Below are 26,007 nucleotides of genomic sequence, written 5' to 3' on the forward strand. Positions count from 1 at the left end.
GTTGTAAGCTAAGTGAACGCAATGGGCCACTTGTGGCACTAGCGGCGTATCCGTGTGGTGGACTTTTGCGCCATCTGTAGGTGCTGCACGTCTTGCATGGCAGATAGAGGGGTATGTGCCTGCGACGAGTCACTGGAGAGGCAGAATTTTCTTGGAGCGAAGCTCCTTAGACCCGCATGCCGCCATCGCCGTCATTCTCAAAACGCCCTGCGCAGAAAAAGCGCGCCAAGCGAAACAACAGGTGCGCGCTGCCGGAGCAGTGAAAGCGCAGGGGGGGGGGGGGGGGCGGGGTGGCTGGGGGCTTCGTCGCGCGCACAGCACACTCACTCGCTCAGTCATTCGTGCCCCCGAGCGCAGCACACGTTCTCCGCAGCCGCTTCCTTCCCTACCCCTTCATGAAAGCCAGCAGCGAGAGCAAAAGCAGTTGTTTGCATCCAATTTCTAAAGAAATTCGCTAATCGGTTGCGCTTGTACGCGGACCAACTGATAGTTCTCACGACCTCTCAGCGGCGCGAAAGAGCTCTCCGAGACGACTGCACCTCTACTGCGTTAGCTCAAAACAGGGCTAAAACTGTACAGCAAGAAAATGCAAGTATGTGCAGTCAACCTAGGAACGTGTTTCTGCAAACGTGCGATGAACGCGCCCCGCGCGATCCGGACGCGTGGATGCGTCGTGTCGAGGCGACTGGTCGCGCGCATTCACCCCCTCTAGCATCCGCCTCAGCTTCTCATACAGTACGAGCGGTTCAAGCGCAAAGGCTCTCGGATACGACGACGCGCCGCTTGTTTGCGTCAAGAATAAGTGCCGCAACTACTTGCGCGGCGCAGCCCCACCGTACAATGAATGGCCGCCATATAAACAACTAGGCTGACTAGGGATCTGAGGAGCACAAGGAGGCTTTCAATGCGGTTCGACTCACCACGAAAAGGCTTTTGACTTAGTTCAGAGACCAGCATTATAGCATGCATTAGGCCACAAACGAATACTTGAACATGCATTACTTGCTCAGCCAGAATCCACAAATGGAGTACTGAGGCAGCCTTGCTTCTACACTATAAACAAATTAGAACTTATAATGAGATGGTAGTCAGAGTAAGACCGGGATCAGTGCAATGTTGCTCACTACATGCAAGGGATGCATGCTCGAACGACTAGATTGTGGCAAAACAGGAATATTGACGGACATTATGCCAGCAGCCTAAATTTGAAGATGACAGTGTCCTTTAATATCAATGGTGACAAGTCAAAAGGAAATGCTTGAAGCCTCCAAAGACGAAAGTGTTAAAATACGGGTAATTATGGAGCTGCGAAAGACAAAGATAACGTTTCAGATACAAAAAAGAGAGTTATTGATTTTAAATGAACATTTGAAGTTTATACCACAGTAAATAGGTTTATTTCAATCTTCGATTGACAAGACACGTGACTCATGAAATAAAACTTCACTGCATTAATACAGAGAGATAATTTATTTACAGAAAGGCGCTGACAGGTGAGCTTGAGCTACAGTTCGGTCAGCCGTACTACTCTACAGTATGAAGGAGGGACGCGAGAGTGGAAAATTTTATGAATAACGATGAAAGTTAGAGACAATGTGGTCCTGCAACGCTGAGGCTAACTGACGGTGCCGAAGCCGACGGCGGAATTTCTGCGACACGAGCTCTCTGACGTTATCGCGTTAAAACGTGTATTGAGTCCAGTGCTTTGTAAGTAGGCTGTGATGACCGCTATGCATAGTTTAGGCTGCTGACGTCATGTCAAGCATCTAGCACTTTCTGATGTTATTGCGCGTACACTGTACAGGCGCAAAACGTATGTTAAAATGTTTCGTTTAACTGACACTGACCCCAATGAAATTGATTGATTTGTGGGGTTTAACGTCCCAAAACCACCATATGATTATGAGAGACGCCGTAGTGGAGGGCTCCGGAAATTTAGACCACCTGGGGTTCTTTAACGTGCACCCGAATCTGAGTACACGGGCCTACAACATTTCCGCCTCCATCAGAAATGCAGCCGCCACAGCCGGGTGACCACAATGAAAACCGAGGTCACTGCAGCCCATCAAGCGGCCATAGTATCTCGTGTATATGCTACACCGAGACGAATGGATCGAATTGTAAATGTGCGATTTCACCGGAGTTTGTGGAGCATAGGAAACTTCATTTCCGGACCCCGTTTATGCAGCCGTTGTAGCCGCTACTCTCAATTAGGATCAGGTTGGGAATAAGGGCAGACATTCCCAGACGGACAAATTACCACTTTCCCTGTCACCAAAAAAATTCAAGACTTGTGTACTACCGCAACTATAACGTCACAAGGAAATTTGGAACCTAACAATGAAAGTAGAGCAAAACTACAAACCTCAAAACGGGCTATTTCACGTAATATGAGAGACGAAACAACAGAGCCAATAATACAGATTTGTGAATTACGAAACAAATAAAGACAGTCGACAGTCGAGCTAACGTGGCATTAAGAATAAAATATGGTTCTAAGCCCGTCGCATTCAACTAAAGACTTGTAAAATGTTCTCATTTACAGTGAAAGAATAAGTACTAAGAGTTAAAAGACATAGCTGAGAGCAAAGCTGGTCAGATGGAGTAGCGAAATTTGCAATTTCTCAGGCACAACACAGGTGCAGGTCACAAAAGATATGGCAAGCTCAAGACCATACCAAGCGGCCTTCTCGTGGCAGAGATTACAAAATGAGCTGAAAATGATGATTATACATACCTTCATAGGCATTTTCATGAAAGGGGAAGGGGCGGTTGACTGACCTTCATAGTTCCTAAGAGGTGAGGGTGCATAGTGTGCTCATACATTGAGTAATGAGGGATGGGGGCTCTTTAATTAACCTCCCCCCCCCCCCCCATTGGGCAACTGTGCGTATGCCTGCGCCTACTAATAGCCCAAACATCTATGCGGCGTGTACAGAAAGTACGTGCGCATCCACTCTAATCATTCGGAAGAGATGGATAGCTTACTACGACATAATTGGCTCTTGATTTCAATCGCAGTGATGTTTATTGACAACAATGTTGCGAGGGTGACCATGCAAAAAAGCAGCATTGAGCAGCTTAAGGGTAACCTTGCCACCTACTACACGGGGCAGCTTCACAATGGTCAAAGGGGAGCACATGCTACACAGAATGTATGAACTAACTAAAAAAATAAAAACAGCAAACATTTGTGGTCAAAAATAATAAAGAAGGTTACTATGGAAGCATGCGGAAAAAACACCGTAGTGATGAAGGCTAAGAAAAAGAAGAGATGAACCATACCAGTCTAAGCAATCACACAAATATGGCGCTTAGCCTGCTTAGCGACGGAGAAGGTACACTGAGACCATTGTTTGCATAATTGATTTAGGATAGTCAGCAAACAAAACAGTAGCATTTGGTCACCGTATATATTTCTGTTTTTTTTTAATATTTCAACGCATTAAGTGACATAATTTGTTGAAAGAATATTGTTACTGTAAGAATGCGAGTTGTGTTGAAGCGATATAATTCCTAATTTTTCCCTCTCAGTATTGCAAAAAGGTCTATGGTTTAGGTTACTCCACTGCTTAGGTATGGTGATGTCATAAGTTTACAAGCGCTTCACGCCGGATATAACAGTCTTTCAGCAGAGTCCCACCATTTTCTGTGATATGTCCCACAATATCTGGGCGTCGTGCTCATTTCCAAAAGCAAACGTTGGCTTGCAGTCCGCAAACATCTTCCCACTGACGCCTTCCACTTCCTCCGACACTGCCAAGTGTATTGACGTCTGCGCACCATCTTCGACGCTCTGTAACGAGCAAGTGTAAGACTCCGTTCAAATTCCTCTCTTCTCAGCAATAGTCGTCAAATGCAGCATTAGGGCTAGACAGTCTCTGCGAAATCTATACGTGTGGTCGTTATTCCAATAAGAAGAATAACGAACAACTATAAATCGGCAGGGCACGTTGTAACAGCTTACTTACACAAATACGAAAATTAAAATACTCGAGGTGATACAACTTAACATGAAGTATCCTTCTACTGCGCGCCTCAGGTTTGGTACGTAAAACACTGCAAGTTTTTTTTTTTGTGTCATTGGTATACGATGAGCAGTGCGCGCTTCAGGGCTGATGTGCCCAAGATTCCAAAACCCAAACCAGAAATATATGACCCCGAAAGCAACGGAAAATTAAACAGCCAAAGGAAAGACAGAGTTTCATACATTGTTACACAATATTTATTGTTGCACTGCCGGTGAGCAAAGAGCTATTTAGATAAAAGCGAACACCTATGCTGAGATGCGGATGAAGCCTCGCGGCAGTGTTAGTGAGTAGGAACACGCTGGATTAGGTGCGAGAAAAATTACAACTCCAAATAAAGTAAACATGATTAAACGGTATAATAAACAAAAGTGACATGTTTCCTTGCAGAAGTAGTTTTGTGCTTACTATACATTGATATAACAGAGATTATACAATGTTTGTTGGTGTTCGAAAGCTCAAACACTGATTTTAGCAAATGCAACCGCATTGGCGCTTAGTGATACACCTACATCCCGACGACTAACGTCCATGATTACTGACTTATTAACGAACATGCCACCGTGGTCATGAATGTCTGTTATACCTGTATAGTAGTTTACAGAGAGAGCGGAACCAAAGATAGTGGTGTGACAGCCGGAGAGCATCACTGATTGTGCCCCACACTTCGGCTAAGGTTGCCTACCTGTGGCATGGTAAGAGTTATTGAACGCCGCTGCGCGATTAAAGGGAAACGCAACGCGCGTTGTGACTTCTTTGTTGGTCGGGCACAATTTTCGCGAGGAGAGCCTATAGGAGGGCAACACTAAGGAAACGCGGACGCACATCCAGGTGAAGCAGTCGCGTTGCTCTATGCGTGGCAGAACACGTTTTGGAATGCATGGATGATATGAGCCCCACCGAAGCTTCGGGTAAGGTTACCACCGTGCAGTGTGCGATTCTGTCAACGCCCGTTAAGGTGTTTACGAAACTGCGCTTCCGTTGGAAACGCATTGAGTAAGACATACGCGTAGAAACTCCCAGTTCAAGATACTGATCGGGAATTTCGGGGTAATTATGCATAAATACACTTTACCAAGAATATTGAGAAAAAGCAGGGGTAGATATAAGAAACGTGTTTTTAAAACGTTCATAGCATCTGGCTATCCCGCAGTGGATAGCGCGATAGACGCCAATTCAGAGGTGGCGGCTTCGACTACCATTGAAGGTACCTTTTCTTTGTCTTTTGATCCCTGTCATTTTCAGACGTCAATTCCGTGACATAAGTAGGCCACTGAAATGTTGGTGGACCCCGGCATGAAACAATTTCATGTTTAAAAAGGTTTCACCAGTTCCACTTGGCAAACACTGATGAAACAGCGAAGCTGGTGGTGTGCAGTGGGGTTGAATGAAGAGGGTTGCATAAGTAGAGTGAAGCGGTAATGAAATGGGAATGACATGGCCAGCAATGCCCAACTGAAGCAGGATGAGCTGCGGGAGCAGTAGTAAGAGTAGTCTTGATTTCTGAGAGTAGAGAGTAGTGAAAGTTGCGGGAGGAGTAGTAGGCGCCGTGGTGAGCTGTGGGAGTAATGAATAGTGAGAGCGGTGAAACAGTAGTAGGCCTAGTGTTGACTTCTGGGAGTAGTGACTCGGGAAAGTTGCCGGAGCAGTGGTAGGTGCAGTGGCAAGCAGCTGTAGAAATGCGTAGTGAGAGTGGGGGGAACAGTAGTAGGCCTAGTGTTGACTTCTGGCAGTAGCGACTAGGGAAAGTTGTGGGAGCAGTGGTAGGCGCAGTGGTGAGCTGTCATAGAAATTTGTAGTGAGAGTGGGGGAAGCAGTAGTAGGTGTAGTGTTGAGTTCTGGGAGTAGTGAGCGGGGGAAGTTGCGGGAACAGTGGTAGGCGCAGTGGTGAGTTTTGAGAGTAATGATTAGTGATAGTTTTGGGAGCATTATAAGGCACAGGGATGAGTTATGGCACTATTGCGTTTTGTGAGCAGTAGTAGGCGCAGTGGTAAGTTGGGGGAATAAGAGTAGTGAGAGGGGTGCGAGAAGTGACGCACATCTGAAGTGGGAATGAGAGGCTCTCATTGTGTAAATCCCGCTACGATCTACAACCTGCATCGGTACCCGGACATAAAAGCCTTAACAAAAAACAGCTTTCCTGTAAACTAATTATGCTTTCGGCACACCATTTGGCGAGTACTACTGTGATAACGGTATTGCCAGTAGCAAGCCACAAAACATAATATGTAATGGCGAAATGGCGTTACCAGTGCCCCAGCGCACTTCACTATGTCCAACAACTACACATATCATGCAGGTATTTCTAAGACGACTCTAGGAAGACTATGAGAACACTCAGTGTGTGAGGGGTCGGCGCATGAGACCAATCTTCCGGCAGTGAACGCGTGAGAAAAGTAAAACGTCACGATGCTGTAGCGGAACTTCTACTGTAGTAAAGTAACAACGTTTCACAAGTAACAACGTTTCATCCTGTTTTAACAGGATGAGTACAGTAATTGGGATAAAGAACCATGAAATCTTGCGCCCAAGGTTGGTATGATAATGCACAATTTTTGTTGAAATTTGTGTGGTTCGTAAGAACTGCTAAGGTATTCCAAAAAAGCAGCAAATGCGCAGTCGTAATATGTGATCCTAAGCTGTGGCTTCATGGCATAGTAACTCTGTCTTTTTTGCACCAAGCCTATGATGCGTTTATAAGGCAGCTGAAGTGTAGGGCTACAGAAATTTCGCCATCCTTCTGTGTTTTAACGTGCGCCTAAATCTAAGTACGCGGGTCTCAAGCATTTCGTTTCCATCGCAATGCGTCTGGTGCAGTCAACATTAAACTCATACTTTTCGAGTCAGCAGCAGTAGCGGCCACAATTGCGAGTTATCACAAGAAATGAAACTAAATAGGAAGCGCAGTGTAACCTATCGCATCAACCACATGTCGCATCACTTAACTAGATCTTGTAGTTTTGCTTTCGGTGGCGTAAATGGTTTCTTGACTAAGTTTCTTGACTCTGACAAACAATAAATTTCATGTAATCCTCATATCTAGCACATGCCTTGTTAACCAAAAGGACACCAGGGAAATGTCATATTCTACAGAAAAGGCGATTATTTCGAAAAAAGTAACAGAAAAGTTAATCTATGCGTGAGCAGCGCGATTCACAATGTTCACGAACTATAGGTGGCACGCTGTATGATTGAGGAGGGTGCCTGGAGGAGGATCAACCTATTTGCTAGCATAGGAACAGATAGTGTGTACAGACGCGCGGCACTTTCCACTTTCACTGAATCAAGTCATAACCTGCAATTGAATGTATACGAGACCAAACTACTTTTTGAAGTCATGGAAAGCTCGCCATCTGGTTATTTGTTGTGGTGTGAAAGGTTATATTTCAGCTGCGTTATCATGTATGGAGAACGCTGTGCGAATATTTGTGCGTGCTACAGAAACCTGCGCGAAGCAGATCTGACGTATGAACTGAATGGCACTATGAGGCAGTACGAAGCCAGCCTGCCTGACAGATCTGCCGCAGTTGTGGCCGCTATCGAGTAGCGCCTTCGCATCTGAACGGGGCTGAATGTTTAACGCGGCGACGATTCGCAAATATACTGTCACGTTGCATTACTTGCGCTATCAAGAACCTGGAGTAGCTTTTTTCAACAGAACGCAAGCGCTTAACACCCCATTAAGTAGAGGTTGTGCCACAGCCTTGCTCAGACTCTAGCCACGCGCAATTCACTGCACTAGAATGTTGCAGGTTCTATCAGCCCGATCGAAGCAAGAATATTGAGAAGAATACACAGGTGTGCTTTTCGCAACGTCGCACTTGCGAAAATTTGTTGAACAACGTCGTCCGCTGAAGTAATGAAAATTTAGCAGAGAGGCCTGGATTGTAGTCGCAACTGCTCGTTTCCTCGCTCTAAGTATGTCGCTTCGCTTGCCGAGCGTGTTGACGGCATGCGCGGCTTCATAGTATCCTGAGTAATCGGCTACAGGTATTGGACAAGAAAAACTATGCTTTTATTTTGACGTCGCTGAAGAATATTACGCATTCGTTCAATAATGGTGACTTATGAGCGTGGGAAAAAAACATTAAAACACGAGGAGACGTGAAGTACAGCTCGCTCCTTCTGAGTTAGCAGTCGTTCATCGTCACTGTATCTCTCAATGCGTTAACAACCTCCTACGCACAGAGAAAAATCCTCGTCGTCAAGAGCGTTTCTTTGAGCATAACTGCTGAAAGCAATCTGAGGGATTCCCTCCGCTGAACGACTTCGAAAAAAAAATCAGCGCCGCTTTCCTCGCCACTTACAACACCAACACAACCACACTCACCATGGCCTTGTGAGCACGGAGAACATTTAGGTCTGAAACATGCCAACAAGCGAATCGCTTTCAGTGTGCTGCCATCTATCATCAAACACAAAAACACGCAGTGCAGCGTTGGTAATGTTTTGGAAGAGCAAATCGCGAGCCAGCATTAAAGGTCGCGCTGGATCAGAATGTAAAATGAATGTTTTGATATTATTATATTAAGAAAGCATTGAAGAATGCTATACGAACGTAGAACAAGCTGGGTTTCAACTGTGAAGATCAGAATATAGCATTTGCCTAACATATGTGGCTGCAGAATATATTGCGAACGTGATACGTGTACTCTGCTGGCTAGAATTAAAAGCGTCAGTTACGACGTATTTTCACAAAAAGTTCGCGTCTTGCAAGAACGAACCAGACTTGTCATGTCACGGACAGCCCGGTTTATTCACTGATGCAGAAAAAAAGCAAAGTGGCTTGCGTTAGTTTCTTGCTAACACGTTAACGATGAGCCTAGCACAGCCGAACATATTGTCACGGGGTCGTGACGTGGCCGAAGACAGGAGACTTCGTGTGGGGATTTAACTGTTTATTTGGGCGAACCTGTGCCCGGTAAAAGGAAAGTCCAATTACAGCAGCAGTCCCGCACAGATAGCAGTCTCGGACTGATAGCGGCGAACGGAGCGTCGGCCTTCGATCAACAACAACTGACAAGCGGCGAAGCGCGTCGGCATTTATTCTCTTGCGTCGAACGTTCTAGCGTTATCGCTGGTGGTGGCGTAGGTTCCAGAACAATCTGTACTGTTCGCACAGTGGGCGTGATCTTATCGAAATGATCTACTACAGTCCGGAACCTTCTCGAAAACAGCAGGCGCGGTTTGCTCTGAGAATCGTGTGGTGTTTTGGGACGATAACGAAAACTTGGGAAATGGAACGTGGCATAGCCCCCCTCTGAAAAAAAAAAGCATCGTCCCGATGCTTTAACTAAAGATGAAGGTACAATAAAAATGCAAGAAAGTACAATGAATAAATTACGATGAAACAATAATACAAAAAAAACACTGTTTCAGTTTGTTAACGCGCATGAAACGGCTTGAGGCGCGCGACATGCACGACTTCAGGTCGCGATCGGCGTCGTTGAGAGTTCGTCATGCCGTCGGGGACAACCTCGTAATCAAGTGGGCAGAGACGTCGAACCACCCTGTACGGTCCGAAGTAGCGTCGCAGAAGCTTTTCACTTAGTCCACGTCGGCGTGTCGGCGTCCACACCCAAACACGTTCACCGAGCTGGTATTCCACGAAGCGTCGTCGAAGGTTGTAACGGTGGCTGTCTGTCGTCTGTTGATTCTTGATACGGAGACGCGCAAGTTGTCGGGCTTCTTCGGCACGTTGAAGGTACTTGCTCACATCGAGGCTTTCTTCGTCGGTGACGTTGGGTAACATGACATCGAGCGTCGTTGCCGGGCTCCTTCCGTAGACCAATTTGTATGGAGATATCTGCGTCGTCTCCTGCACCGCCGTGTTGTATGCGAAGGTCACATACGGAAGAATGGCGTCCCACGTCTTGTGTTCGACATCGACGTACATTGACAGCATGTCGGCGATCGTCTTGTTAAGCCGCTCGGTGAGGCCGTTGGTCTGTGGGTGGTACGCTGTCGTTCGGCGGTGGTTTGTTTGGCTGTATGCCAAGATCGCTTGAGTTAAGTCGGCAGTGAATGCCGTTCCTCTGTCGGTGATAAGGACCTCCGGGGCGTCGTGACGTAGGACGATATTTTCGACGAAGAACTTAGCTACCTCGGATGCACTGCCTTTTGGCAGGGCTTTTGTCTCGGCGTAGCGGGTACGGTAGTTGGTAGCTACCACGATCCACTTGTTTCCGAAAGCCGACGTCGGGAACGGCCCTAGTAGGTCCATACCAATCTGCTGGAAAGGTCGGCAAGGTGGATCAATTGGCTGCAGAAGTCCCGCTGGCCTTGTCGGTGGTGTCTTTCGTCGCTGACAGTCCCGGCATGTCCTCACATAACGAGTGACGTCGGTGGTAAGACGTGACCAGTAGTACCTTTCTTGTATCCTCGCGAGCGTGTGAGAAACACCGAGGTGCCCTGCCGTCGGATCGTCGTGCAGGGCCTGCAGGAGTTCTGGTCGCAGAGCTGAAGGCACCACAAGGAGGTACTTAGTTCGAAGCGGTGAAAAGTTTTTCTTTTGTAGAAGACCGTTTCGTAGGAAGAACGACGCAAGTGCTCGCTTGAATACCTTTGGGACTTCAGCGGTCCTGCCTTCGAGGTATTCTATAAGGGCCTTAAGTTCCGGGTCGGCCCGCTGTCGTTCAGCGAAGTCTTCTGTAGTTATCGTTCCCAAGAAGTAGTCGTCATCCGGGTCGTCTGGTAGTGGTTGGTCGACAGGCGCACGAGAGAGACAGTCGGCGTCGGAGTGTTTTTTGCCGGACTTGTAAATGACAGTAATGTCATATTCTTGAAGTCTCAGGCTCCATCATGCGAGGCGACCTGAAGGGTCCTTCAAGGTGGCTAGCCAACACAAGGCGTGGTGGTCGCTCACAACTTTGAAGGGCCTGCCGTAGAGGTAGGGGCGAAATTTTGACGTAGCCCAGATGATGGCGAGGCACTCCTTTTCTGTTGTGGAATAATTTGCTTCTGCTTTGGATAGCGATCGGCTGGCGTAACTAATAACCCTTTCGAGTCCGTCAGCCCTCTGCACAAGAACGGCGCCAAGACCTACGCTGCTTGCGTCAGTATGTATTTCTGTCTCGGCGAATTCGTCGAAATGGGCAAGTAATGGAGGCGTCTGGAGGCGATGTTTAAGCTCCTGGAAAGCGTGTTCCTGTGGCGTTTCCCACTTGAATTCCACGTCGGCCTTGGTAAGGTTAGTGAGAGGATCGGCGATGCGGGCGAAGTTTTTCACGAACCACCTATAATAGGCGCACAGGCCCAGAAATCGGCGCACGGCCTTCTTGTCAGTGGGCGGCGGGAAATCGGCGATGGCGGCTGTTTTCCGTGGATCGGGACGAACTCCAGACTTGCTGATAACGTGCCCCAGAAACAAGAGCTCCCCAGCACCTCCACCAGATGTCACGGGGTCGTGACGTGGCCGAAGACAGGAGACTTCGTGTTGGGATTTAACTGTTTATTTGGGCGAACCTGTGCCCGGTAAAAGGAAAGTCCAATTACAGCAGCAGTCCCGCACAGATAGCAGTCTCGGACTGATAGCGGTGAACGGAGCGTCGGCCTTCGATCAACAACAACTGACAAGCGGCGAAGCGCGTCGGCATTTATACTCTTGCCGTCGAACGTTCTAGCGTTATCGCTAGTGGTGGCGTAGGTTCCAGAACAATCTGTACTGTTCGCACAGTGGGCGTGATCTTATCGAAATGATCTACTACAGTCCGGAACCTTCTCGAAAACTGCAGGCGCGGTTTTCACTGAGAATCGTGTGGTGTTTAGGGACGATAACGAAAACTTGGGAACTGGAACGTGGCAATATACAACGAAGGAACTTTAAAGCTTAGAGCTTAGCGTAAGCTCGTCTGGTCGAGATGATGCCTTGTGAAGGGAGAAAACCTGAGACACTGGGCAGACGAATGTGAAAATTTAAAACCCATACACAAAAGCACTTTTCGGCTCTCGTAAGGAAACCTTCTTTTCAAGAAAAACATATGTCCCACCAGTTTGCCCATGAAGGCTTGGATATACTGCGCCGGCAGCTGAAATGTAAAATTCTGTGGTTTGGCTTAATATCCTTCACGGGGACACGCAATATACTGGTGAAAAACACGTGGTCTTGCTAAAGAGAACGGCCTACATGTCATCGCCATCATGAGTCACTCGTGATGTGGATTACTAAACGCACTAATACGCCGGAACTAGAACAATCCATAAAACTGAGTGCTATCTCCTTTTCGCTTATTGCATATAGCTCTCTATCAACTCGTTATTTCTCACCACCGTTATTTGATCGTACACCGGATAAGTCAGTGCAGTTGCAGAGCATGCACCGGGCGCACATATTCAGGAAGACAAGTACAGAATGAAAAAAAAAATGGTCCCGCATCTGCATGCAATCTGCAAAAGTCGTCGAAAGACGATAGTCTTGCGTGTGGAGAGAGTGAACAAAACATTTATTTGATATTCTGCGCAAGAAAATTGGTGAAGAGTATTGCGGAGGCGCTGCGTTAGAGTGCCTCGAGCGGGGAGTGGAGGCTCACGAGCGCATCAAGTCATCTCACACGTGAACCGTAAGCGCCATCTGGCAGTTTCTTTTGGAAAACAAAGTGCGGGGCCATGCGCGCCCGTCTCAGAGATGATAAGATGTAGAACGTGAGGCGACTGGCAGGTGCCACCACCATCTCGTCTTAGCAAAGCGTTGGAAACACTTTCCGTTCCGTGCAAGCGTTGCATGGTAAGCGCAGTGTGATAAGTGCTACGCTCTTTGAAATTACTTATGTATGCGTTTTTTAGTAAGAGATGCATATGCAGATGATCGACGTGCTGTTATGGTGCCTTAGATATACGCAATAATTGCTTTTTCATTGACCATAGCACAAGTATGAGCGCTCAACCTTGAGCAATAATTCGGGGCGCGGCGGATGGGGTCGGCCATTTCGGGTATCGTTTGATGCCGTTTAGAGTACCATTAGGAGCAGACAAACAGACAGACAGACAGACAGACAGACAGACAGACAGGTGGACCAAAATTTTCCGTTGAAGGTCCCCAAGGAAGACTATCGTCTTTAAAAGTACGACCCCAGTGTGCGCCGGCGAGTTTTTGCGTTGCGCGTGCTGTAGTTGGATAGAATCAGATGGCGTTTCCTCCTTGAAGGTGGATGCGTGTTAGCCTGCAGAAGTGGGTGAGCAAACCAAACTGACTTCAAGAGCCCGACAAACTAATATTAGCCCGAGAACAAACAATGACGTCGCTGGTGTCGCGGTGAAGTGACGTCATGGCACGGAATTACCTGCTCCACAGCCGACGCATGCCTACGGTGGCTTCTTTCCGAGCACTTCAGCAATACGGTGGTGATTTCTTCTCAATTTCAATTAGTAGATTACTAAAAGTACAAAGTAAAGGTATTTATTACAGTCAAGGTCAAGTTAGCTGCAGAAAGTATGGATCCACTTTGAAATTGAACGTGCAGGACAGCGAGACATTAGTCGTTTTCGCCATGCACGTACTCGACGAAATCAATGCTAAGAAAGTACTCGTGCTAAATGGGTCCGACTTATTAAAATTTGGCATAGACTACGCCAATAAATATTTGTGTTGACGCATTACAAATGAAATTAGGTTGTTTTCAGTTTATTCACAGCATTGCAATCTACCGTGCAAGTTATATCTGCCTCTGCAAATAATGTAGCTTATTAGACAGAGCTGCGCTTTGGCATGCAGGAGACCTAATATTCATGATAAGACAAGCGCAAAAAATACACACACTCAGAGAGGACACAGACAAGCGCTTACTAGCAACCGAAATTTTTATTTCGAAGCGAACACTAATAAATACATCACACGCATGTGCGTCACTCCCAACTTCCCCTGTCATCATCAAAAATGTGATATTACAAAATATGCACGCGCCAGCAATCGGAAACAAACACGTACCAATAACTAAGAAAAAAACGTGACACAGAGAAAAACACTGGGTGACGTCCAAAAAAGCAAATTCCGCTTCTGTTAGTAGAACTGACGCTTGGCTGACGCAACTGTCCCCTCCTTTCCTTATTCTATACGCTTCCATTATTTCTCTCGTGGTCCGCTTGTTGTGCCTGTCAATTATTCGAGTGTCATAAAATTTTGGTTGGCATGTGCATTCCTTGCAGTGCATCGCTAAGTGTGAGTAAGGGGCCCCCTTCAGTGACCTCTCATGTTCACGAAGGTGCACATTTATGCACCGACCCGTCTGACCAACGTATTCCTTTCCACGTGTGAAAGGAGTTCGGTATACAACATCTTTTTTGCACTACACGTACCTCCTGCCATGCTTTATGCTGCATTTTTTTCGATTCTCCAGTTCATTTCTTGTTAAGTACTCACCCTACTCACACTTAGCGATGCACTGCAAGGAATGCACATGCCAACCGAAATTTTACGACACAAGAATAATTGACAGGCACAACAAGCAGACGACGAGAGAAATAATGGAAGCGTATAGAATAAAGAAAGGAGGGGACAGTTGCGTCAGCCAAGCGTCAGTTCTACTAACAGATGCGGAATTTGCTTTTTTGGACGTCACATAACCCAGTGTTTTTCTCTGTGTTAGGTTTTTTTTCTTATTTCTTGGTACGTGTTTGTTTCCGATTGTTTGCGCGTGCATATTTTGTAATATCACGTTTTTGATGATGACAGGGGAAGTTGGGAGTGACGCATATGCGTGTGATGTCTTTATTAGTGTTCGCTTCGAAATAAAAATTTCAGTTGCTAGTAAGCGCTTGTCTGTGTCCTCTCTGAGTGTGTGTATTTTTTGCGCTTGTCTCATCATGAACCATTACCAACACGCCCAACTGGCAGTCAGATTTAATATTGATCTGTATTTCATACACAATCACTTATAATAGAGCGAGAAATAAGTAACTCTGCAAACCACAGAATAGTTTTCGGAATTCTGGGAAGTGTGTATAATTGCATCTCATGAACAGATTTCTCCTCAACAGTCGTCAGAATAACGTAGTCGCATACCCTGATTACTCAAACAGCTAGCTCGGTCTGCCATCATGCCATAAAGGTATTGTTCACTTCACACAGCAGCACTGCTGATAGCATTAGTTTACAACAACAAAAAGAAAACGCCAGAAGGTAAAAACGAATTGTTTCGATTGCGCATGTCACTTGGTGGCCCACGTGATAATTAAACGCCCTTTGCCTCAGGGAAGCAACGATCTGTCTCGCACGTCATGTTCACATCCAGATTGATGCTACTGCGGGGTAAGCAGTGGTGGAAAAAATTTATTCTTCAGGTGGCTATTTGAACTGGTACTTACAAGCGTGACAGCAGCACAGTTGCCAGGGTGTTGCACGTATAGTGGAAACGCGGGGGCGCTTACTGACGCGTGTTGAACTTGCTTCTCATGAGAGCTTCTATTCGTCCAATAGTGCTTCAATTTCGCAGAGGCGTAGAGCCCACATGACTAATTTTCGTGATAGCCGACTGGGTCGAGGTGTGCAGTGCAGTATCGTCAGAAGGCGATCGTGGCACAGTTACCCTCCCCATTATTCCCTTCATTGCTGGGCATTTACGCACGACAGGCACTGTCACGCATTTAGTCTCTGTTGGGCAAATCATTCATCCGTTGGTTTAAGGGCCAAACCTCATAAGCGCGAAAATGCACGCGACAGTGACGAGCGACGCTATGAGCGACGAAACAGGGCGTTCGCGCGACGTGTCGCGTGCTCGTTTTCGCGCGATTGCTTGGTTCTCCAGATTTGGAAACCATCGCTCATCGCCCGGAAGTGCTGGGCTCAAGCAGCCAATAGCGAAATACCGGAAAAGACAAAGACTACATAGGTGCACGTGACCCTGCCCGAGTCACGTATGCGCAACAAGAAATAACGCAATGTTTATTACGCATGTGCATATAAAAAAGTGCTGCAAGGCAATAATAAACACTTTCCGTTTTATTACACAAGAATATATCTTATTTTTAAATTGCATACCGCTCGCTACGTGGTTTTCTTGGTGCGAGTAGACGGCCTCATGCCAGCAACAGTGGAATTCGCTCGCCAAAGCCGTCGCGTGAATGAGGTTTGCCTGCGCTAGCGACTGATCGCGTGAAGTCGATCTACGTCGTGTCGCTTGTCGCTGTCGCGTGCATTTTCGCGCTTATGAGGTTTGGCCTTAACTGCTGGTAGTCCAACTTTCGGCTTATAGTGCAGACACTATCTGAAATCAGCAGCAGTTTCTCAGCTAGCCTCATCTTTTTTTTCCAGTGAAACGGATTGCCGACATTATTCCCCAAAACATGAATATAAACAATGTGATTAAATATGAACAACTACACACAAGAAGATCTAACGTAACGGCTGTGGTGGTATTCTCGGGCGAGCACATTCGAGATATTTTGCGACACTCGATTTTAAATTAAGCACGCACCAACAGGAAAAAAAGAGAAAAGCTGTCAGCAGCTACCCTGATGCGTCCGACACATATACCCATTCTGGGCGCGAAACAATTCCATCTTTCTAAAGGAATCGATCGTGAACAACGCAACAAGATATGCAATTACGCTGTCGTATACGTTTCATAAGCGCGACATGATTGCGAGGCACGCTGCAGAGTATTTGTGGTAACTTCGCATTTTTTTAACCTGCTGCACATGCATTGTCTTTAACCTTCGTCGGAGTGCGGCTACCATAGCTTAGAATTGAACCCGGCAGCGCGACACTATAACAAACCTCATCAAAGTGTGTACGCTGCTGAGATTGCAGACACTGTTGGCGATTCTACTGTAAAAACAAATGCTTAGCTTTTCATTGTTTTACTACGAACATCATTGATACTGCTTCTGTCATTTATTTCAAGCGTGAGACAACCAAAAAGTTAACGCTGGCAGTGCAACGGCGTTGAAGCGAGCGCGTGTTATGTATACGCGTGCCACACCAAGATTCGAAGAGTCCTTGCCGTGACGTCACGCAAGACTCCCACCAGGCAGCGCCACTCCTACTTCTCGGGGCTAATCGAAGCTATTGGAGAACGTTGGCACGTTCATGAGCAGAACTGCGTAATTAGTCATGGAGGCAATTGGCAGCAGCGCTGTAGCCGTCTGAGCGGGGCTTGTGAGACTTGTAAGCCAAGCGACCTACCCCCGTACTCAGAAACGCTCCTCGACTCGCATTCCATCCTTCACTTGACTGAGTTGAGAACTGCGCCACTGCTCGACTGAAATTAAAGTTGCACTTCTCAAGAATTGCTGCATATTATTGCCGATATGCAGTGACCCGGTCCACCAAGAGACGGCGCTCCCATCGACTTTTTCGAGTCGAGGATAGGCCTTGAGTTAAGGAGCGTTTCTGAACACGGGGGTTAGCCAATTTTCTCGGTGAACCTGCAACATCTAGTATGGAACAGCAGAATGCACATCTGGCAAGCTCGGACAACTCGCTTGCTGGATTTCGTGCCAACCAGCTGTGCCCCCGTGATCTCCGACGACAGCGCAGCTCCGGTCGACTGGGCTCCTTCTACGCCATCTCCGGCCGCTAACATGAGCTCTCACTGAGTGGTGCCTTATCCTCGGACTCCTGCGACCGTTTTCATCTTTGCTATTTTCTCTTTACTTCCGTCGCTCACTGTCCCTGCGCCTTGCTCTCTCCTTCCTCTCTCGATATATACAGTTCATCCTATCCTTTTTGTCTCTCCTTACCCCCATTCCTTGTGAGCTACTGTTGAAGTGTTGCACTCTGATGCAGACTGTTACGGGGCTCACTTTTCTCTTCTTTTATCTTTAGGAATCACACAATAAAAGAAATCTCAGACCCGGAAGGGCCACTTGCACTCCGAGATCATGTCCGGCAGGCGGCTAAGGCCAGCCGACCCCAGGACTTAGGGCCCCAGCTATAAAAGCTGCATGATCCACTTCTCCCTTTTCCCCGTGAAAAATGTTTCTATGTATCGTTTCAATGGTTCTCAGAAAATAGAAAGGGGATAATGCGTACTCGCGACGAGTAGCAGCGTAACTAAAAGCGTAGCACTTCACCGTAAAAATTGAGCCAGCAACTTCGTCAAGTACCCTCTATCTGCTACAAAAATATCATAAAAATATTAAATAATCTAAATGATTCTCAGCGTAAACGACACCTTTTATCTGTACCTTTAATGCAATAATCGCAACTTAAAATATCTATGAAATATTTCGTCACTTTAAGACCGACATAAAAGCACGTGATTACCCATGAATATTCATATAGCCAAAATACTTGAATCAGTAGTTTTGTTCATTATTATCTTACCTTGCCGAAGCAGTCAACAAGGAGGCTTGATGCTCTTGAGTAGAAATCCCGCGCTCGGTGGGTCAATTCAGATTTGACAATGCCTGGATGCACACAGTTCACCGTAATACCTGCGTCGAATGTTCAATGATATTGTTTCGATTGGGTCGTTAACATTAAAGAATGTTGAATAAAAGCTATATTGCACGTAGCAAAAGTGCATAATTTTAAGTAATATATGCATGCGGTAAAACCAGCTAGCAGTCAGGTAACTTGGGATCAAATGTACTGCTGCATAATAAAAAGAGAAAAATCTGAATTGTTGATTGATGTGTGGGGTTTAACGTTCCAATACAACCATATGGGTATGAGAGACGCCGTAGTGGAGGGCTTCGGAAATTTCGAACACCTGGGGTTCTTTAACGTGCACCCAAATCTGAGCACACGTGCCTACTACACTTCCGCCTCCATGAAAAATGCAGCCGCCTCAGCCTGGATTTGATCCCGCCACCTGCGAGTCAGCAGCCGAGTACCTTATCCGCTAGACAACCGCGGTAGGGCGAAAAATTCTTAGTTGCTTAAAGCCATCATGGCAGCTCATTTTTGGGCCTAATTTCATTTGGGTGGATTAATTCTTGAGCGTTTACGAATAAGCTGGGGAAGGTCTAGCGTACTTGGTCGGGTATTCGAATAATTATTGAGTATTCTCACAAACAAGCAAGTGCCCAGAGAGTCGGCGAACACTAGGGCACTCACAAGTCGTGAGGTAATAAGCAGCGGGCTGTGCGAGCGTCTGGATTTCGGCGAACTATGTTTTCTCTGCGTCAGTTGGGCTTAAAATCAATATATTTGAGATTACTTCTGTTTAGCACTGAAATTGAACGATTTGCAGCGTCTGAACTGGTGGTAGAAGGCCATGGAAAAGCTGTTTGCGACAGGTAACGTAGCATGTGTATTGTTGCGTGGTATTTACAACCAAATGTGTGACATGTGCGGATGATGGGTTGCATTTGCAACCGGAAGCATTGAGGCCCTGTTCTGCGCTGAAATATTCGCTCATGGCCAACTTTTTATAAACGTACAGGCATAATAGAACCTACGCTTCTAGTTTTAAGTGAAAGCTAGAAATTGTTGAATGATCGAGTCATGGCTTCTTAAAGAAAAGCAGAGAGAGTCAGAGAGAGTCTTTATTAGAAAAACTGAGATTTTGGCCGGTGTCTATATACCGCTGACATGCTACTTTTTGTATATTAATGGGGATGGGACTAAAACGTTCCAGGAGAGGAAAAAAATAACAGTACCAAAGTTTTTAACCATTCTTACTGGTCATGAAATTTCTGCGCAGCTCAATGGGAGTGCGTCATATACCGCCCACACTTTTCATGCCGTGGCGCTGGCGTAGCTGGATGGGCGACGAGAAAACTGGCTGCTTAGCCAAGTGTAGACCATAGATGGTTAAAGCGACTAACTTCAGTGAGCGGCTCCGAACGGCTCAGCCTAATAAAGTGAACCGGTTATGTTCAGTGGCTCACTCGTTCCCCAGGGGTCGGTTAATATGTGTACCTCCAATATGACGCCTCACTTCGTGACGTCCGATTGGCCGTGCCAAATGCCATTTTATTTAATTACTTGGCGAGGGAGATTCAGAGCTACAAGTTTCATCAAAGGGCATGCTGCATCTGCCATAAAACAAAAGATTGAACTGCACTCACAACACAAAAAGTATTTCGCCTCATTTTATTGCCGTTTTCGAAAATCTTCATTCCTATGAAATGTAGTGCGAAACAGGCTCAAGCGATTAACAGATTAACCACACATTAACATACATGCACAGCAAGAAAAATTTGTTCGCAGGTACAGTATAATAAAAATTTCAAATATGTGTGAGTTCCACATCCTGCGATCATTTTACATATGTTCTTCTTCATTTCAACAATTTATCGAGTTAGCGGCTGCACTGCAACGCAATAGACACGCTATCAATACTTGGAATGTTGGAGGCTGGCATATATTATGCTTTCGCACTGACTAGATATTTAGGACATTAAAATATAAGCACAAACATTCACATAAACCTTCGATGGAGACATTACGTGAAATATTTCTGAATTACCAATGCATTTATACATTTAAAATATTTCTTCAAGTTGTACTACATTTCGCAGTATGCCTTTGCGTATGGTTAGCTACCATGCTTTTCCTAATTATATTGTGTTTATAATATTGTCTCTATTAGTTTACTGACACAATTACACGTTTATTATTGCTGTTGTTTTCTTGTACTAGTAGTATTACAAAATCTTTTCTGTAAAGAAAGTTAAGTATTAAGCTAATGCTTGTTTGTTGTTAGAAATGTGTTCATTCAAAAATAATTCGCTGTTACGCTTATACAGGTATTGTTATACGCTTTGCTTTTGTAAATATTTTTTCTATCATGTGCCATTATGACTTGTACATTCGGTGCAAATATTTTGAGCTTTCACTTGTTGCCATGTGATTGGTCGTCTGGGCCTTAGTCAAGCTGTTTCATTACAGCTTTCAGCTCAGGAGACCATTCAGAATGTAATGTTTTCATTTTATTCTGGAAAATATAGATAAAGAAAGAAGGAGAGAAACCACATTCATACTATCAATTAGGTAATAAATAAATGCTCAGAATATAGCCAACCACTATACATAGCCTTCATAGATTACAAGAAAGCGTTAGATCGAGTAGAAATATCAGCAGTCATGCCGACACTGCGGAATCCGGGCGTCAACAAAGCATATATAAACATCCTGGAAGAAATATACAGGAGATCATTTGCTGTCATAGTGCTTCATAAAGAAAGCAACATAATACCAATCAAGAAGGGTGTAAGGCAGCGGGATACAATCTCCCCAATGCTATTTACCATAGTGCTTACAGCAGGTTTTCAGAAGCCTAGAATGGGAACAGTTAGGGATAAGAGTTAATGGAGAGTACCTTAGTAACCTGCGCTTCGCCGATGACATTGCATTGCTGAGTAACTCAGGGGACGAACAGCACCTTATGATTACGGAGTTAGACAAGGAGAGCAGAAAGGTGGGCCTTAAAAGTAATCTGCAGAAAACGATAGTAATGTACAACAACTTCGAAAGAAAGCAGCGCTTTGAGATAGATAACAGTCCACTTGAAGTTGTAAAAGACTATGTCTTCTTAGGGCAGGTATACATGTTGTCTTTCCGCAAAAATAAGCGTCGCTTCAAAATTGGCGCCTTTATCATCTCACTCGCCGGTTTATTGGCGTCCTATTTGCCTTATTTCACAATGCGAGGCAATGCCTAAAGTTAGTTAGTATCAAGTTATAAATGCAGGAGGTCCATTTATAATGTGTAGTGGCAGGCTTACCCGTGTCAGCCAGTTTTCGTGCCAGCTCCATCGTGAAAAGGGCCACGTAGAGCTTTGTCTTCGGGTACACCTGGATTCGACGGTATTGTTGGAAGCCCATGTCAGCGTCGAAAGTCGCAAACCAGTGAGCAAGGAAGCCCACATTTATAATTCGGCTTGGCGAGCTCTTCTTAAGAAGCCCTTGAAAAACATAGATACCTTTAAAGCAATCATAATAAGAATTTGCATTGTAGATGGATGCACAGTAGAGGATGAAATATGAATGCTTAGAAGAGAAAGTGGAACGCCACTTTATTTATGAGCGCTTCGTCGGCATTACATCGTAATAAGAAGCGGAGTGATTATAAAAACTTACCCAGAAGCAGGTTTGTCAGCAAGAAATGACCCAAGTAGTTCGCTTGGAATGTCGTCTCGAATCCATCCTCTGTCTCCGTTCTTGTTGGCGGAGCTGCACATTTCCAAATTAAATGGTTACATGCAATGAAGATATGAAATTCTGAATGCGCTCTTATGATTTAGCGTATTAAATTTCTGCTGTGGATGTACTGTGTTCCTTCACGTGTCTAGAAAAAAAGACTAATCAAGAATAAAGTTAATCGGTGACGTTTAGAGGTAGTCGAATGGTTTGGCATCGTACGCTGTGTTCTATGAAATTATGCTTAGTGTACACCCACATAGTACTTATAGGGATTACTTTTTTAATCACAGATGCACGAAATAAATTACATATGATGAACCTTTGGTTTTGTGAATCACTTCGTAGAAAATATGACAATACAGGCTGCCCATTCCCAACTTCTAGGTAGCACCTAGTATGCTTAATTTTACTCAACTAGCTTCACATACTGAACTAAATAGTGCTCAACATAGGCTTACATGCTGTTTACAAGCTTACTTATCCGACAAGACCTATTGGTTATTCGGACACTATATACCACAGTACTTAGAGTATAAACATCGATTCATGCTTGCATCCAGGTCCAGTGGGTCGAGGTCCTGCATTCAGGCCTCAGACCAAGACGCCAGGGCTTAGTCGAGAGTCGCCGACCGATCGGTCCTCCTGCAACATGCAGGCAAGCGACGCCTCTCACTGCTCTCCCTTTATGGCTGATTCTGACATAACAATGCAATGCGGTCAAGAGATGGCCGCCGGCAAACCATGGGGAATGGCTGGGATGCATCGTGTGGTATATGGTGTGTAGTGAAAGCAATTGTACAAGGGGGGGGGGCAATAGTTCCAAGGCCATTGTCCCATGCATGTATGTTCATGGCAGCGAGGCCTGGGAACGTTTTTTCCACCATACATATTCTCAGCTTGCGCAAGTTGATCATCTGAGCTGAGTAACAGCATGGATATGCAAAGCTATATCGTTGCTTCCGAGTCTTTCTGAATGTATACATTTTGCTAAATTAGAGAGTGTAAACGCAAGCGGTTAGTTACTGAGATGCTATATTCTCCAGTGAGGTGGTCCACATTCTCGTGCCCGTCACTCCGGCGTGCGCCGGACACCTTGAACTAGCATGGTGACCCATGCGATTTCTGTTTAGGATATCTTAGGGACGTAACGCAGGGTGCCTGCTATAGAGAGGCGGCATGCTGACTGTAAGTTGGCAACTATATTAAAGCTGGATGCCCTCGTACTCAGCGTCCTGTGAAGTCTCTCAATTTTTATCACAAATCTGTATAAAAGCACGCAATCTGCATGCAGATCAATTGGATTTTAGTATGCTGACCGAGAAGAAATTTTGAAATTGCACAATTTGATAAAGTTGCAATCACGACCGTTTTGTGCAGAACAGACAGCCTTAGCCTTGCGTTTTCCTGCACCGATGTTGACGCTGGAAAGCGCTTTATGCATTGTTCAGAAGCCCAATTTTTTCTGTTGCGAATAAATCTGAATGCTTGTTAATGCATTTTTAACGCATTAGCAGTCGCCAGCTTGCTCCCCCCTGTTTCCTCTGTAATCTTGTGTGTCTGTGTAGGCAAATAAATAAATTGACATCATTTGAAAATTTACATTTTGGCATATGAAGAGACACATTAAGCACTTGATTTGAAACTTGATTGATATTGTCAGGAGCATTATCACTACCTTTCGAGCTAGCATTTTTGATGCAGTGCACATGGTCTTCCGCAGGTGCATTTTTGGTATCTGCTCTAAGTTTGTGCTAAAACGCACTGATGAAGATGTCCGATAGATGTAATGTTCTTCACGAAGATAATGGTAATCAACTTAAGAGTTTCATCTATCACTCGTTACTTTTGGTTAATTGATCTCTCTATATGCCCTTAAGACAAGCTGCGCATACATATCTGGTAGGGCAGTGAAAGATTGCCAAAATGGCCACAAATATGCAAGCGATGACCTCTTTACGGTGAGTGTGTGCAAATATTCGGAAGCACGTCACGCAGCACGTGTTGCAAGACATGACTTCAAACGCCGTGCGCGCAGCTTTGAATGCTTACTGTGTGAACAACTAGCACTAATTTATTGTCATTGTGCCACGCATTGTTGCAGAGGAGACGTTATCATGTTCAACGATCACTTGGGGCACCGTGTTCTAGCACAGACTTTAATGTTGTTATTATTTTTCGCTCAAGACACGCACGAACAGGAAATAAAGTGGACATAAATTATCAGCCTACTATCTGATTCTATTTAGGCAGGTACCGAATTTGTGTGATCGCAGAATAAGCATATATTGCATAACACGCTATCTGTACAGAAATTCGCCAAGGACACATTACCTCATTTTTTTTGACGGGGATGTAATATCGAGGGCCTTGACATTATGTTACGTTATTCCCAGGTGGTCCGTCCTAAATCGCACATGAAGCGGATATTTTGGAAAATTACTGGAGCGCACATGGAAAGATACTTGATTTTTATACATAGACAGAAGAATATAGAAGCGTTTTGTCTTGGGCAGCAAGGTGACTATACGCTTTAGTTGGTACTAACATTCTGATAAGGGCTCTGCAGAATCATATTGTCATGTGGTCGTGATGCCGACGTAGACAACAGATGGCCATTCGAAGAGGAAGCTCTTCGTTTGCCGGAACTTGTGGCCAGAAAATGAAAGGTCAGCCTACAGCCATACGAATTTACACTGATAGTGTTGAAAACAGCTTCGGCCAAGGTCAATCTAATTAGTTGGCGACAGTCAGAACGAAAAGTGGTCTGAAACTTATTGCGATAGACATCAACACCACTTGACGATTGAAGTGCGACTAGGTGAGGGGGTAGAAATATTGAAAACAAAAAAAAAAACTAATTAAACGTTTATATTCAATACTTTAAATTTTATTTATTACGAAAATTTACTTTGACATATGGTATCGCGCCCTTTATGTTTTCGTTTGATTTCGGAAACAGCGGGCTAATGCAGACAGTCTGGTAACATGGCCCAACAGATTTGGGGGCGTATCTAGGGTGGCTAGAATGGGGAGGTGTGAAAAGCAGCCGCCGAAACCGATCCGCAAAGCGCGCCGATGCCGCTTGGGGCGCTGCATGCACCGGCGCGGGTAACATAGCGGAAGAAACCAACGAGACGCACGCACCGCTCTCCACAAAAAATTGCTCCCACGCTGTGCGGTGGTGACGCGTATTCGGTAAAATCATTTTCATCGAGCAAGTGTAGGGCAGTACATGGCACCTAAGCTCTTTAAAGTCTCATCTTTGAAAACCATTTTTGAAAAGGCCTTGATATGTTTAGTTTAACGTCCCCAAACCACCATATGATCATGAGAGACGCCGTAGTGGAGGGCTACAGAAGTTTAGACAACCTGGAGATCTTTATCAATTATACTCCAAGATCAGAAGTTTGAATCAATGCGCCCGCGCTGGGGGAGCCAGAACATAATTTTAAGAAACCTCGTATTTGAAATTGACATGTCCTAAATCATTTGCTAAACATGGTTGTAGTACCATAATTTATCTTGCTAAGATAAACGTCAACCCAAGTGTTTGTCTGACAAGACACGAAGAATTGAATGTGGATGTTACACATTCTTTGAAGCGTTTAGGATGAACATTGTCCTACAGGCAACCTTACCTATTAACCACCTTAAACCACGAAGACATTGACACTTCATCCCTTCTTGTGCCATTGAGAACTTCCTATGTATCTATTTGAATATTGCCGTCATATATTCATATATTCGCCTTTGCAGAAGAGCTCTGACTTTTCTTTATAGCTACGTACACGAGTTTTGCGGTAATGTTTTCTACCATAAAAAACAGTAAGTACGACAAAAAACAACATGACTGCACTCTCGCGCTGCCGCACGGCAGCAAGACCATATACACGAGTAGTAATAATCAGTTGCAAACTGCTTATTTGAAGTTTGCACCATTATACTTTTTAGC

At 45.3% G+C, this 26,007-nt stretch overlaps 1 protein-coding gene across 1 annotated transcript in view; it reads right to left on the reverse strand.

Annotated features, from left to right (window-relative positions):
* Positions 1–3,005: 3,005 nt before the first annotated feature.
* Positions 3,006–26,007, reverse strand: part of LOC119183136 (retinol dehydrogenase 13) — a 39,559-nt gene continuing 16,557 nt past the window's right edge. Inside the window, exons 4-7 of the mRNA XM_075868295.1 lie at positions 21,993–22,085; positions 21,638–21,817; positions 18,289–18,398; positions 3,006–3,796 (exon numbers count right to left, since the gene is read on the reverse strand). Coding sequence (XP_075724410.1) covers positions 3,629–3,796; positions 18,289–18,398; positions 21,638–21,817; positions 21,993–22,085 — 551 coding nt within the window. The 3' untranslated portion in view covers positions 3,006–3,628. The remainder of the gene's footprint in view (positions 3,797–18,288; positions 18,399–21,637; positions 21,818–21,992; positions 22,086–26,007) is intronic.

Source organism: Rhipicephalus microplus, chromosome 7, assembly GCF_043290135.1.
Source record: "Rhipicephalus microplus isolate Deutch F79 chromosome 7, USDA_Rmic, whole genome shotgun sequence".
Classification (NCBI taxonomy): domain Eukaryota; kingdom Metazoa; phylum Arthropoda; class Arachnida; order Ixodida; family Ixodidae; genus Rhipicephalus; species Rhipicephalus microplus.